Source organism: Dunckerocampus dactyliophorus, chromosome 6, assembly GCF_027744805.1.
Source record: "Dunckerocampus dactyliophorus isolate RoL2022-P2 chromosome 6, RoL_Ddac_1.1, whole genome shotgun sequence".
NCBI classification, from domain to species: Eukaryota; Metazoa; Chordata; class Actinopteri; order Syngnathiformes; family Syngnathidae; genus Dunckerocampus; species Dunckerocampus dactyliophorus.
Genome location: NC_072824.1, coordinates 4,353,185 through 4,366,041, shown reverse-complemented (window position 1 = coordinate 4,366,041; position 12,857 = coordinate 4,353,185). Strand labels below are relative to the sequence as shown.

The following is a 12,857-nucleotide window of genomic DNA, read 5'->3' as shown; positions in this document are numbered from 1 at the left end:
CGGCATTATTATACTTTGGACATTCTTTGATGATCTCAAATATATTAACATTTTTAAATATATAAAATGTATTTTTTCATTTTTAATTTCAATATAATAAACAATTATTGCAATGCAATGCAATATACAGCATATACAGTGGTGTGAAAAAGCCATTGTCCTGACCTGAATCCTATTGAGATGCCGTGGCATGACCTTAAAAAGGCGCTTCATGCTGGAAAAGCCTCCAATGTGGCTGAATGACAACAATTCTGCAAAGATGAGTGGGCCAAAATTCCTCCACAGCGCTGTAAGAGACTCATTGCAAGTTATCACAAACGCTTGATTGCAGTTGTTGCTGCTAAGGGGGGCCCAACCAGTCATTAGGTTTAGGGGGCACACAGGACCATGTAGCTTTGGATTTTTTTTCTTTCTCCCTTAAAACTAAAATGTTTCATTTAAAAACTGCATTTTCTGTTCAGAACAGACAGAACCAAGCCCATGTGAAGCAATCATTTTATTCATTAAATGCATATTATGACCAGCATAAGCTACTAAGAAGGACAACATCCTCTCATGATGGTTATTATCACCATCATTCTTATTATAATATCAAATACTGCTTTAAAAGCGTTCGGCCCGGTCGGCGCTCACAGCATGGAGTACCGTTGGCAGACGTGCGGTCTGACACTGACGCGCGTCTGCTGGTTTGACCTGCATATAAAAAATAATACCTGATTAAAATATGGCAAGAGAAGCTGTGTAATAAGGCAGCGCTTGTCTTCATATTCTCCAAAAAGAGACTTCTTTCTTCTTTTAGATGATCTTCAGGTTCTTCATGGCGGACTCCAGGGTCTGAAGACAACAACAGCCAACATTAACGCCACAGAGGACAAGCGGTGTACAAAATGGATGGATGGATGAATTTGTCTAACATTGTGTGCGTTTGTTTGCGTCACCTTTACGTCCCAGATGCACATGCCTCCATCCATGCCAGTGGTGCAGAACTTGGTGCACTGGTTCCGTCCTCCTTGCAGCACAGACATATAGCTGCAATACACACATTGGAGCAGCTGAGCAACACTCTTGAAGCAGCAATATTTCATCATAAAGTCACAGAAGACTTCAGAATTTCAACTGTGATGTCAGACCTCGGCTCGAGCGAGCGTCAAATCCTTTGTTTTTCATCCTTTCCTACAAACCCTTATTAGGGCTGTTAAATGAACTTTTTTTTTTGACACAAGATTAATGTGCACGCGTCTTGTTTGACCGTAGTTTGAGGAAATGCAGCGGCGGATGTGGAGCCGCAAGCGGGAAACAAATATTGAGCAGAAATGGAGAAAGAAAAAGGATGTTTTGAATGGTAGGTTTAGCGTCAAAGCCTTGCCAGATGGTTCTTGCAACAAGACCAAAGTTATTTGTATGGACTGTCGCTGTGAGTTGAGTTGTCACGGAGTACGTCCACTGCCAGAGAGATGTGAGAAGTTACTGGAGCGGTGCCGCAGTGGTACCTTGGCATGCGCGTGTCCCAACGCGTGTCCCAACTAATGAGTGACGCGAGCTGTCTCTCCGCTGATTTTTTGCTTTGAACCGAGAGCTGCGGGACAGTTTGTGTCTGAACGAGAAAACTTACTCTTGGCCTAAATTAAGCATTTTCAAGCATAAAAATGTTGAACTAAAACACAAACAAAAAGGCAGAAGAAGCCTTCTAATTGTCAATGTGGTATTCAACATTGGCCACCAGGTGTCAGTAATTGTTCGGTATGGCAAGCACTAGACTTGATCACCTGATGAGGCATTTATTGCAGGTTTAAATGATCTCACAAAAAGGCATAACAACATCATAATCAACATCATAATCATAATAACACGGGCTACTGTTGGGGCCATATCCCCTACCAGCTAAACCACAACTCTGAACCTCCGACACCAATTCCTGTCCTCCACATCTGTCACTAAGGTCCCCTGGGGGACCTACTGTGACACACACCAGCAGGAGTTTTATTTATGTCTTAAATGGCTTATTTACTTATTTACTATGTCTACTATATTAGGTAATACGAGTGTAAAGCCATTTAAAGCTGCCATTACAATACACTGACAAGCTAATAGCCACCGCAGGAAGTACGCCGTGTGCTAACGTTTGAGTCTATGCTATCTTATGTCTAATGTCTTATTTTCTCTTATTATGTCTACTTTATTGGGTAATATGAGTGTAAAGGTGACTATAGGGGTGTAATTCCATGTCTAGAGGGCTCTAATAATGTTACAAACCATATTTAGAAAGTTGTAAACAAGTTTTCTCTGCCGTAACTATGAAAATATTCAATCAATAAACGAGGGATGACTGTATGTCTATTTGAACTCTATGGGAAAAATTGTAATCACAAAATAAGGTACACATGCACCATCCAGCGACGTCCAGTCCAGTCATTTTTTATCTTATCTAATGGCGCAGGTATTCCTAATGAAGTGTCCGCACCTGATGCTGTTCTTGTGCAGGGTACTGAGGTCCTTGTCGGTGCTTTGGGTCTCAGAGGCCCGCCGGTCCAGGTTCTGGAAGCGTTCCCTGGCGCTGATGCCCTTCTGAGCCGCCTGCTTGGGAACGTCCATCTTGCCCCCGAAAGTCAAACCTCCTTTGGCGGCATCCAGCATGAAGAGCATGGGGCAGCAGTCATGACCCTGAGGGTGACAAAAAACAGTTAAGTGCGTGTGACAGCAGCGTTGGTGTTGGCGGTGTATGTCAGCACGACTGCTTTGAGTACTCACAGCGGCGACAAGGCTGTTCTCCGTGATGAAGGTGACGCACAGCAGAGGAAGTGTGTCGGATCTCAGGCTGCTCACGCTGTGGAATTCGCCACAAAAGGGTCACACACACACACACACACACACACACACACACACACACACACACACACTTCCTGGATGCTCCTACCTGCTAGTCTTGCCGCCCTCGGCGACCGATAGGGTGGAGTCATGTGACGTCCAGGCCAAGCGGTTGCCCGAGTGAGAGAAGCAGACGCTGTGCACCCAGCCGCCGCCCCCCGCTGCACTCTCAACCTCGGCTGCGGACCCGCCGGACTCAAAGAGCATCTCTCCGAAAGGCATCTTGCTGCCCCAAGGGGTGGGGCTGGGCTTCTCCTCCACCTCCTTGATGTAGGCTGAGAACACCCTGCCGGCATGTGTGCAAGGAGGACACTTCATTAGCTGTGTCAAGCTCTAGTCCTGTAGGTGGCAGTAATGCACATTCTGATCACACAGCTAACTTTTGTAAGTGGACTTTAAGGAAAGTGAATTCCTTACTTATCAGTGGTATATTTTGGTAGTCAAGAGCATAGAAAACCTTTAACATGTTGTAAAGATATTTTTTTTTACATAATTAGAGCCCTCTAGACATGAAATAACACCCCTACTGTATAGTCACCTTTACACTCCCATTACCCAATATACAGTAGTTGACATACGAGAAAAGACAAGACATAGAAAACCCGTTTACAACCTTCTAAATTTGTTTTAACATTATTAGAGCATTCTAGACATGAAGTAACTCACCTTTACACTAGTATTACCCAATATAGTAGACGTAAGAGAAAATAAGACATCAGGCATAGAAAATCTGTTTATGTTATACATTAGTTTTTTTTTAACATTATTAGAGCCCTCTGGACAAGAAATAACACCCCTATAGTCACCTTTCCACTCCTATTACCCGGAAAATAAGACATTTAAGACATAAAGAAGACTCGTGCTCGTGTGTGTTGCTGTAGATCCTAGGGAGCTGAATGGGGTGGACAGAAAGTGAGGCTGGGGGTTATGGCAGTAACAGTCGCCCATGTTAGGGATTTTTGTGAATGTTGTGAGATCATTCAAACCTGCAAACCAACATGACAGTAACATTACTGATACCTGGTAACCGGAGTAGAATACTAAATATCATCGCAATGTCTTTGAATGCATCTTCTGAATGCTTTATTATTTTAATTTACCTCATTTAGACATTCTTATGATTGAAAATGCTTCATTTAGGCAAAAACAACCCAACTAAAATTGCTTGAAGTTACATAATTTATTAGCGCCGCCATAATAAATCATGCACAAGTACCATATACTACATATTATGTTTGTAAAGGCAGAATTTGTAATACAGAGTGCGTACTGGACCTCAATAGATGCTTGTTATATTATGAATGACACCACTGGCATTGCTACCCTAACAAAAGAGTGCCAAAAACCCATCAGTAAGACTAATGCTAAAAAAATAAAATGCTTTACCACATACCTGCATTTGAAGTCACATGACCCGGCAGCCAGCAGCACATTGTTGGGGTGCCAGTCCAGACTGAGGATGGTGGAGCGTATCGGCTTCTTGATGTGCTTGCATACCCACCTGCACTACGACAACAAAGCCTCAATGCCTCAATCACACAGACAGACAGACAGACAGACAGACAGACGGGACAGACGAGACAGACGAGACAGACAGAGACGGAGAGAAGCCCACCAGTCATTCTCCTGCTCAAAGTAGCAGATGGAGATAAGGCGCGAGCCGCTGCCCACGGCAAACTTGTTCTCCCGCGGCGACCACTTGACGCAACGCGCCGCACGGTTGATGCGCAAGATGACCAGGGTGGGCTTCCACGCGCCCTCCTTCAGGGTCCACACGTAGGCGTTACGGTCCGCCCCGCAGGTCACTATGCGGTTACTGTCGGGAGCCCAGTCGATGCCTGCACGGGAGAGAAGGCGCATGAACTGAGCCGATGCCTTGCAACCAGGGGTGCACGGTAATTATCCGACTGGTAATTTTCAGGCTGATCCAACTTTGTTCCAGTTCTTCTTACCTTCGGGTGTGCACAAAATACAGTTAAATCTAAATTTTAAACAAGTAGATATAAAAATGTTATCGGTACCAGATCGGTCTTGAGAAGCAGAAAGTAAGAAAGGTAAGAAAGGTATCGTGCATCTGTGCTTGCAAGCACCCTTCAAGTCCAGGTAGTGAGCAGTGATGGTGTAGAAGTACGACTAGTATGCATTGCAATCTCACCTGTGACCTGCCCATTGTGCTCCTTCAGCTCGTGGATCTTGCTCCACTTGGTCCCATCCTTCTTGTAGATGTGGACCTCGTGGTTGTTGGGGCAGATGGCCACCTCTGAAAAGCGTTTGGGGGTGGGGGGGTGCAATGGAATAAATGTAAACCTATAAAGTGGATAAACACTACGGCTGCGACTAACAATTACGAGTATTAGTTATTAGCCTCAAGTCGCTATTTTTCCCCAATTTTGCAATTGTTTTTTTTTTTTTTTTACATTTTTCCAACTTATTTCTTAAATAATCTTTGTGAATTTTCTTGTCATAATATTATGACTTTATTTCCAGAATATTTTTACGTTATTTCCATAATAATAAAACATTTCCCTCAAAGTCATTTTCCAAAAATGACAACATTGTTTGTTTCTCATATTGTGACTTTTAAAAAATACCATTTTATCTTCAACTCTATGCGACTACAATGTCATTTTTCCTCATAATATTATGTATTTATTCTCGTAAAATTTTGACTTTTTTCTGGTAGATTACATCTTTTTTGTCTGCATATTTTGACTTTTTTTGCAAGCTAATTTTCCAAAAATTTCAACTTTATTCTTCGTTTTCTCATATTATGACTTAAATGTTTTGTTCTTTAACATTTCAACTTTATTCTGATAAAATTACAACTTTTTCCTCTTACAATTTTGAATTTATTCTCACAATGTAACATTTTTGCAACCTATTTTCCAAAAATTACAACTTCATTCCTTGTTTTGTTTCTCATATTACAATTTTAAAAATATTAATATTTTGACTTTATTCTACTAAAATTACAGCAGATTTTTCAATTTCTGATCATTTTTTTTGTTTTCCAAATACTTCAACTTTCTTCTTGTCAAATTCTTCTCAGACTTATGACCTTATTCTTATAATATTTTGACTTTCAGCAACCTAATTTTCCAAAAAATTACAACTTTATTGCGTGTCCTGTTTTTTCCCTCATTAATATTACAACTTAAAAAAAAACTTTTATTTCAACTTTATGCTACTAAAATAACATTATTTTTCCTCATAATATTGCTTTTTTTCTGGGGTTGTTGGTTTTATTGATTTATTTTTTTTGTTTTCTTGTTAAATTCTTTTTTCTAAAAAACAACTCCCGGGCCGCACACCTGCGGTAGACGGCCCAAATCAATATGACCCCAACAACAATTAAGGAATTTCTTGTTGTGTGAGGAAATGAAAAATATTCTCACTTGAAAAGTTGAAATCAGAGGACATTTGCTCGGGCTGGGCGATACAGACCAAAAGTCATACCCCGATATATTTATGTAGACTATCGATATACGATATCTATCCCAATATTTTTTCCACAATGTGAGTATAGACAAAGTCTGAAGTTGTGTAAAGTTGTTTTATTAAAATAAAAAAAAAAAATAGCCACTAAAGTAATATAGTCCATTCTCTTTGTGAAATATACGAAAACTAAAATATAATCAATGTTCTTTATAACAAACCTATAGCTATGCTCAAATCCTCATCTAATCCCAAAAGCACAAAAGAACAAAATATGAAATAATGTGCCTTGTTTAAGAGGACATTTTTAAATGTCAGCAGCAACTCAAAAATACTTTACGTTGAACCGTTTTTTTTTGTTTTTTTTTAGAAAGCACGACCTCGTATGAGAGACAAATGTGAATAAAAACACTTTAATTACACTTAAAAATACAAATAACCGTAATTCTTAATTAAAAATTGGTCATCCCTTCATCAAATAAAATCATTTTACTATTTTATTTGGCTCGCGCTTCTCAAAGTCTAGACAGCGTAATAATTACATCCAGACTCGCCTCCACCCTCCACTTTTTATCTTGTAGTTTTGACTACTTGTTTATTTATCACTCATTTATCGTTCTTCCATCACACGTTCTGTCACACTGACAGGTAAGTGACCGAGGCCCAAAGAAGCTTGAGTGTAATGGGAAGTCATTTAATGAAGATGAAGAAATATTTACGTTTGAGATCCTGCTCTGTAAAACAGGACGAGATCCACCCTGGTGACATCGCGCCTCGAGGATGCGTGAATCTCCACTATGCAGTGTGCAGCGGGAGCTTTACTTTCACTTTTATGTTCCCAAATACCAGAAATTCTCCAACAAAGTCAGAAAAAAGTAGCTAGATTTGTCGTAGTTGCTTTTGTAAAAATGTGTCACCAAGAGGGTTTGGAATGTCGCCAGATCCAGCACGGAGGGGGGCGGGGCGGCAGCTAAGGAACGCTGACACACAGAGCAGTGATGAGTGAGACAGACCTCCCTGTCAACATACAAGACAACAGGGCAAATGCAGTCTATATCGATATGAACGATGTGATTTTCATATCGTGCTTCAAAGAAATATCAATATTTGAAAAATAGCGATATATATCGACCAGTCCAAACATTTACATTTTTTAATTTAAAAAAACCCATTACTAACGAGTACTATTATAGCTGTCAATTAACTGGATCATCGATTAATCATTGATTCTTCAAAAACCCTTGAAGGAAATCATGGGAGACAACCGCCCTAGAACTTCAGGGACCTGGTGTTTTGCTTTTTTGACTACTTGATCTGAAAAGAGACGTTCACGCCTGATCCTGATGCAACCTGACAAGAGTTTGAGCTGTTTTGCAAGAAGGAATGTGGGGGAAATTGTTGCAAATGTGCCAGCCTGATTGAGACTTGGCATGGGCCTGTTTCAAGGTATACCACGGTATGAAAAAGTCACCATTTCAAAAGCTCTAAAATAGTCCGTCATGGAAATACTTCTTCTTGCCCCGTGTTATTCCTTGCAGTTGGAATTGCATGTGCTGAAACCACGGGCATGAGATGTGTTGCCAAAAGTCGGGCAACTTAAGCACAGCGGCGCCGGCGTGCTCTCGTAGGGTTTAACGTGTGGATTTAGTGTGTATTTCACATGCAATGCAACTAATGTGTCAGAACACAGCATTATTTAAGTACATTTTCCACATGTTAACGGGAATATCATTGCCTGCTAAGTCGCTTGTAGTGTCAACAAACACGTATTGACACTACACGTTGCAGCTTAAAAACGTATAGTAAATGACAAAATACACTAATATAACATTATGTGAAAACATTGTACTCATGTGAAAAATTCCTTCAAAAGGGATGCACATTTAGAACATTTACTGCATTTACAGTACATCAGGTTTCCTTGTTATACGCATGGAAGACCTCCATGAAGGCACACATGTCGTCATTCCACCGGTACCACCGTGCTGTTGTCATCATATTACTCACGCGGAGGGTCACCAAAAGTGGGGCAAGTGGTTATAAACAGTTTACTCTCCGCTGAACAACAAGCGGCAACCATGTACCAAACGTCGCTAATGACAATCACATGACCAGGAAACGGAAGTGAAACTTGGTGACGCAAGCAAATGAATAAAAACTCAGCAAATATACAATCCAACAATTCCAAAACACTTGGGGACAAGTTGTGACCTGCACATTCTCCACACTATGACATAATAACGTAACATTACCAGTTTTATTATTATGTTGTGACTAGGGGTGTCAACTCACATTTTCAACATTAATTCAAACTAATTCGGCAACCTGGCTCGTTTGTGTTGTTGGGCTCACTTTGCACATTATGAATATTCCCAAACGGGGGCTGTGGAATTTGGCTTTGATTTCCTCCTAATTTCCTGTACATGACATTGCATTGCTCCTCTCGAGGCTCCCTTGCTGCACTGTGTGTGTGTATGCTAGGGCCGCCACCCCCCCGCTGAGTTCGTACAGCCATGAGTCTTCTTGGGAATGATGCAACAAGTTTTTCACACCTGGATTTGGGGATCCTCTGCCATTCTTCCTTGCAGATCCTCTCCAGTTCTGTCAGGTTGGATGGTGAACGTTGGTGGACAGCCATTTTCAGGTCTCTCCAGAGATGCTCAATTGGGTTTAGGTCAGGTCTCTGGCTGGGCCAGTCAAGAACCGTCAGAGTTGTTCTGAAGCCACTCCTTTGTTATTTTAGCTGTGTGCTGAGGGTCATTGTCCTGTTGAAAGGTGAATCTTCGGCCCAGTCTGAGGTCCTGAGCACTCTGGAAGAGGCTTTCCTCCAGGGTATCTCTGTGCTTGGCCGCATTCATCTCTCCTTCAATTGCAACCAGTCGTCCTGTCCCTGCAGCTGAAAAACACCCCCACAACATGATGCTCCCACCACCATGTTTCACTATAGGGATTGTATTGGGCAGGTGATGAGCAGTGCCTGGTTTTCTCCACACATGCCACCAAAAAGTTAAATCTTGGTCTCATCAGACCAGAGAATCTTATTTCTCATAGTCTGGGAGTCCTTCATGTGTTTTTCATGTTTCTTGCACTGAAGAGAGGCTTCTGTCGGGCCACTCTGCCATAAAGCCCCGGCTGGTGGAGGGCTGCAGTGATAGTTGACTTTGTGGAACTTTCTTCCAGCTCCCTACTGCATCTCTGGAGCTCAGCCACAGTGATCTTTGGGTTCTTTTTACCTCTCTCACCAAGGCTCTTCTCCCACGATTGCTCAGTTTGGCTGGACGGCCAGGTCTAGGAAGAGTTGTGGTCGTCCCAAACTTCTTCCATTTGAGGATTATGGAGGCCACTGTGCTCTTAGAAACCTTGAGTGCTGCAGAAATTCTTTTGTAACCTTGGCCAGATCTGTGCCTTGCCACAATTCTGCCTCTGAGCTCCTTAGGCAGTTCCTTCGACCTCATGATTCTCATTTGCTCTGACATGCACTGTGAGCTGGAAGGTCTTATATACAGTAGACAGGTGTGTGCCTTTCCTAATCAACTCCAGTTTAATTAAACACTTTAATGGACTCCAATAAAAGGAACCATCTCAAGGAGGATCAGAAGAAATGGACAGCATGTGAGTTAAATATGAATGTCGCTGCAAAGGGTCTAAATACTTCTGACCATGTGATTTTCAGTTTTTCTTTTTTAATAAATTTGCAAAAATTTCTACATTTCTGTTTTTCTTCTGTCAAGATGGGGTCCTGAGTGTACATTAATGAGAAATAAAATGAACTTTTTTGATTTTGCCAAATGGCTACAATGTCTGAATACTTTCCGTACCCACTGTATGGAGACCGGCAAAATTGTCCAGATCATTTTCATTTACAGAGTGATTTACTTATTTATTATTGCGAGACAGTTTTTTTCAGAACAAGAAATCTGGTCACATTTTAATCTTTTGAGATCTTGTGACACCGCTAGTTGTGACCTTTTTGGAGCCACTGATTGCAGTTATTTGCATTTTGCTTTGTTTTTTTAAGTAAGAAAATATTGATGGTCTTGTGACATGAGTCGCAGGGTTAGCCACCGTAGACTGCATTAACAACTGCATTTTATGTATTTACAAATCATTTTTTTTTTAATTTTATTTTTTGTTTATTTATTTTTTTATTTTAAATAATACATATTTTAAATACATATGTTCCACTTCCGCCGCACGGTGGCCTAGCATGGTTCAGATCTCTGTCGGGCATCTCTATGTGGAGTTTGCATGTTCTCCCCGTGTGTGTGTGGGTTTTCTCCGTGTACTCCGGTTTCCTCCCACATTCATCAGGGTGTACACTGCCCGAAGTCAGCTGGGATAGGCTCCAGCATACCCGTGACCCTATTTGGAATTAGCGGCATTGAAAATGAATGTTCTACTTCCGTCTATCTCTCCATTCTATTATATTGTTTAAAAATGGTTGTTCAACTGAAACACTTTTTCTTCTTTTCAATAAAGATATTTCAAAATAACACATTTTAGAGCTGTAATTTTAATAACATGAAACAATATTTTTGCCCAAGGTTATCATACCGTTGCATGCCTAATTCACGCGCGCGCACACACACAGGGCTGTGATTGCAGCCAAAGGTGCATCTACTAAATACCGACCTGATGGGAGTGAATACTTTTACATTTGTTTCATTTATTGACACCAGTTTGTAAAAATCTGTTCTCTTTGACTTGGAAGTTTTTTCTTGTCAAAGCCAAATTATATGATTTGATTGATCAAAGCATTAAAAGGCTAAACATCAAAGGGGGATTCTTATACATTTTGAATAGACTAAAGTTGTACAAATCTGTCTTTTTCTTTATAGGCATTGTGCTTCAAACATTTCCGATATTTTTATATTTCTAACATTCTTACAAGTGTAAAAAGAAGTCAAGCACTGTTAATAAACACTGGCTGGAGGGGGTATCTGCAAGGTATCGTAGGATTGGCATGATTTCCTGTAATGTTTTCAAGATTTTTTTAAAACCTTGCTTTATTTCTTCCTTGCCATGTCATTGCGTCTAAGTGTTGCGTTTTTGGTCAATGGTTCACAGTGCATGTGTAAGTCTTTTTTCACCACTGAGAGCACATTTAGAGCGACATAGTCAGTATGCAGCTGCAGATGACTAACAGGAAGTGCTTGTGCAGCAGCACAAGTTCCTCACGTTCAGCACAGGAGCCAAAACAGCCATATAAGGCACGTTTACTGCTGGTAATTGAAAAAAAAATGTCTCTCTGACATCACGCCCTCAATCTGAGGAAACAGGAAATACCTTCCACAACCTGGGAGCCAATCACAACCCTTTGACTGTGTTCCACTACATGTATTTGTTTTCAAGCTGTGATGAATAACAATGGTGTGCAGTCAAACTCACCGCTTCCACCTTTGTTCCAGGCATGGCAGCTAATTGGTTCCAGCAGGAAGCTATGGTAGGCCATGACCAATCACAGGCTACCCTAGAAGCAAAACCAGGAAGTGGCGCAAAGTTGAGGAACCTGGTGAGCAAACACATAACGGTAACACCTCTACCAAAAAAAAAGAAAACAGAAGTAGGAGAGCTTAAAAAGGGTGAAGAAGATGCGTGTTAAAAATAAAAAGAGAAGTGATGAATGTGAGACTTTGGGGCGTCCTAGCTGTGGCAAAGCTGAGATGGTGTTCATGCGTCAGGCATGACAGGAATGATGCAGGTCATGCCTCACGTTGCAACCAAGTAGGAAATGATAGGTTGCTTGACAAGAACATCCATAATAGTAACATTTTATACAGTTCGTATGTTTGCATTGGGAGTGTCTCTTGCATTTCTTTCCCACTTCCCGTCTAGAAACATTCCCACTCAGTGCTAGCTAATCATTGATGCAGTCCATGCACTTACCCCTGGGGCAAGAAAGTAGAAGAGGTGGAGAGCCAGCAGGGAGAGGTCAAGGTGGTCGCAGAATCGAGGGGCTCTGCTCGCGGACTCTGGCCAGTCAACGCGAACGTCAACGACGAGTGAGCTCAGAGATGGAAGCTGGGCTGGAGCGGAGGAGAGGTCAGAGCCGGGGGGAGGGAGGAGCGAGCCAACAGGAAGTTTGAACTGCGCTGGAAAAGATATTTGGTGTCATCTACCTAACGGGGGGGGACACGGAGGGTGGGGTGCCACGGTGGGACACTGGCAGGGAGCACAATAGTACAAAAAAGGAGAGAGAAAGGCACACAAAAAACTTGTGGCGCATGAAAGGCTTCAAAAAAAGTGGGAGGCGCTTCGTTTGTGCAAAAAGAACAAGGCGGAAAGGGGGGAGGGAAGGGAGGGGGCCGGTGTCAATAATGAGCTCATTCTCTTCGTTATGCACAAAATCCAGAAAGTTGTTCTTGGGTGGGAGACTTTTCTTCTCCTCTAGAGCAGTGGTGGGCGGTGGGTAATGTAATGTAATATAATGCTATTTACTTAAGTATTGTGTATGAAAAACAATATATATATATTATTAAGACGCCCACTGGCGCTGTGAAAGCTCACGGTGTAGGAAGGACTACCACTAAAAGAGGGTCGAGTATTGACCGAGTCGT

General features: G+C 41.6%; 1 protein-coding gene across 2 annotated transcripts; it reads right to left on the bottom strand.

Annotated features, from left to right (window-relative positions):
- Positions 1-139: 139 nt before the first annotated feature.
- Positions 140-12,500, bottom strand: LOC129183111 (actin-related protein 2/3 complex subunit 1B-A-like). 2 transcript variants are annotated; one of them, XM_054779992.1, is made up of 10 exons: positions 12,187-12,500; positions 11,689-11,809; positions 5,021-5,125; positions 4,481-4,703; positions 4,259-4,366; positions 2,915-3,151; positions 2,749-2,824; positions 2,462-2,661; positions 939-1,029; positions 140-834 (listed from the first exon to the last, which is right to left on the bottom strand). In XM_054779992.1, exons 2-10 carry the CDS (start codon positions 11,750-11,752, stop codon positions 796-798), a joined length of 1,143 nt encoding a protein of 380 aa, XP_054635967.1. In that variant the 5' UTR covers positions 11,753-11,809; positions 12,187-12,500; the 3' UTR covers positions 140-795. The 2 variants fall into 2 exon arrangements, with proteins under 2 accessions (XP_054635967.1, XP_054635968.1); XM_054779993.1 differs by having other exon boundaries at positions 11,689-11,770.
- Positions 12,501-12,857: the final 357 nt, after the last annotated feature.

What these genes read in the sequence shown, in the direction of transcription:
- LOC129183111 (XM_054779992.1), bottom strand. Translation starts at nt 11,752, where the DNA reads ATGGCCTACCATAGCTTCCTGCTGGAACCAATTAGCTGCCATGCCTGG. An exon ending in GCACAATGGGCAGGTCACAG is followed by an intron (nt 4,704 to 5,020) that starts GTGAGATTGCAA and finishes TCTCCCGTGCAG; the next exon opens with GCATCGACTGGGCTCCCGAC. An exon ending in AGAACAGCCTTGTCGCCGCT is followed by an intron (nt 2,662 to 2,748) that starts GTGAGTACTCAA and finishes TGTCACCCTCAG; the next exon opens with GGTCATGACTGCTGCCCCAT.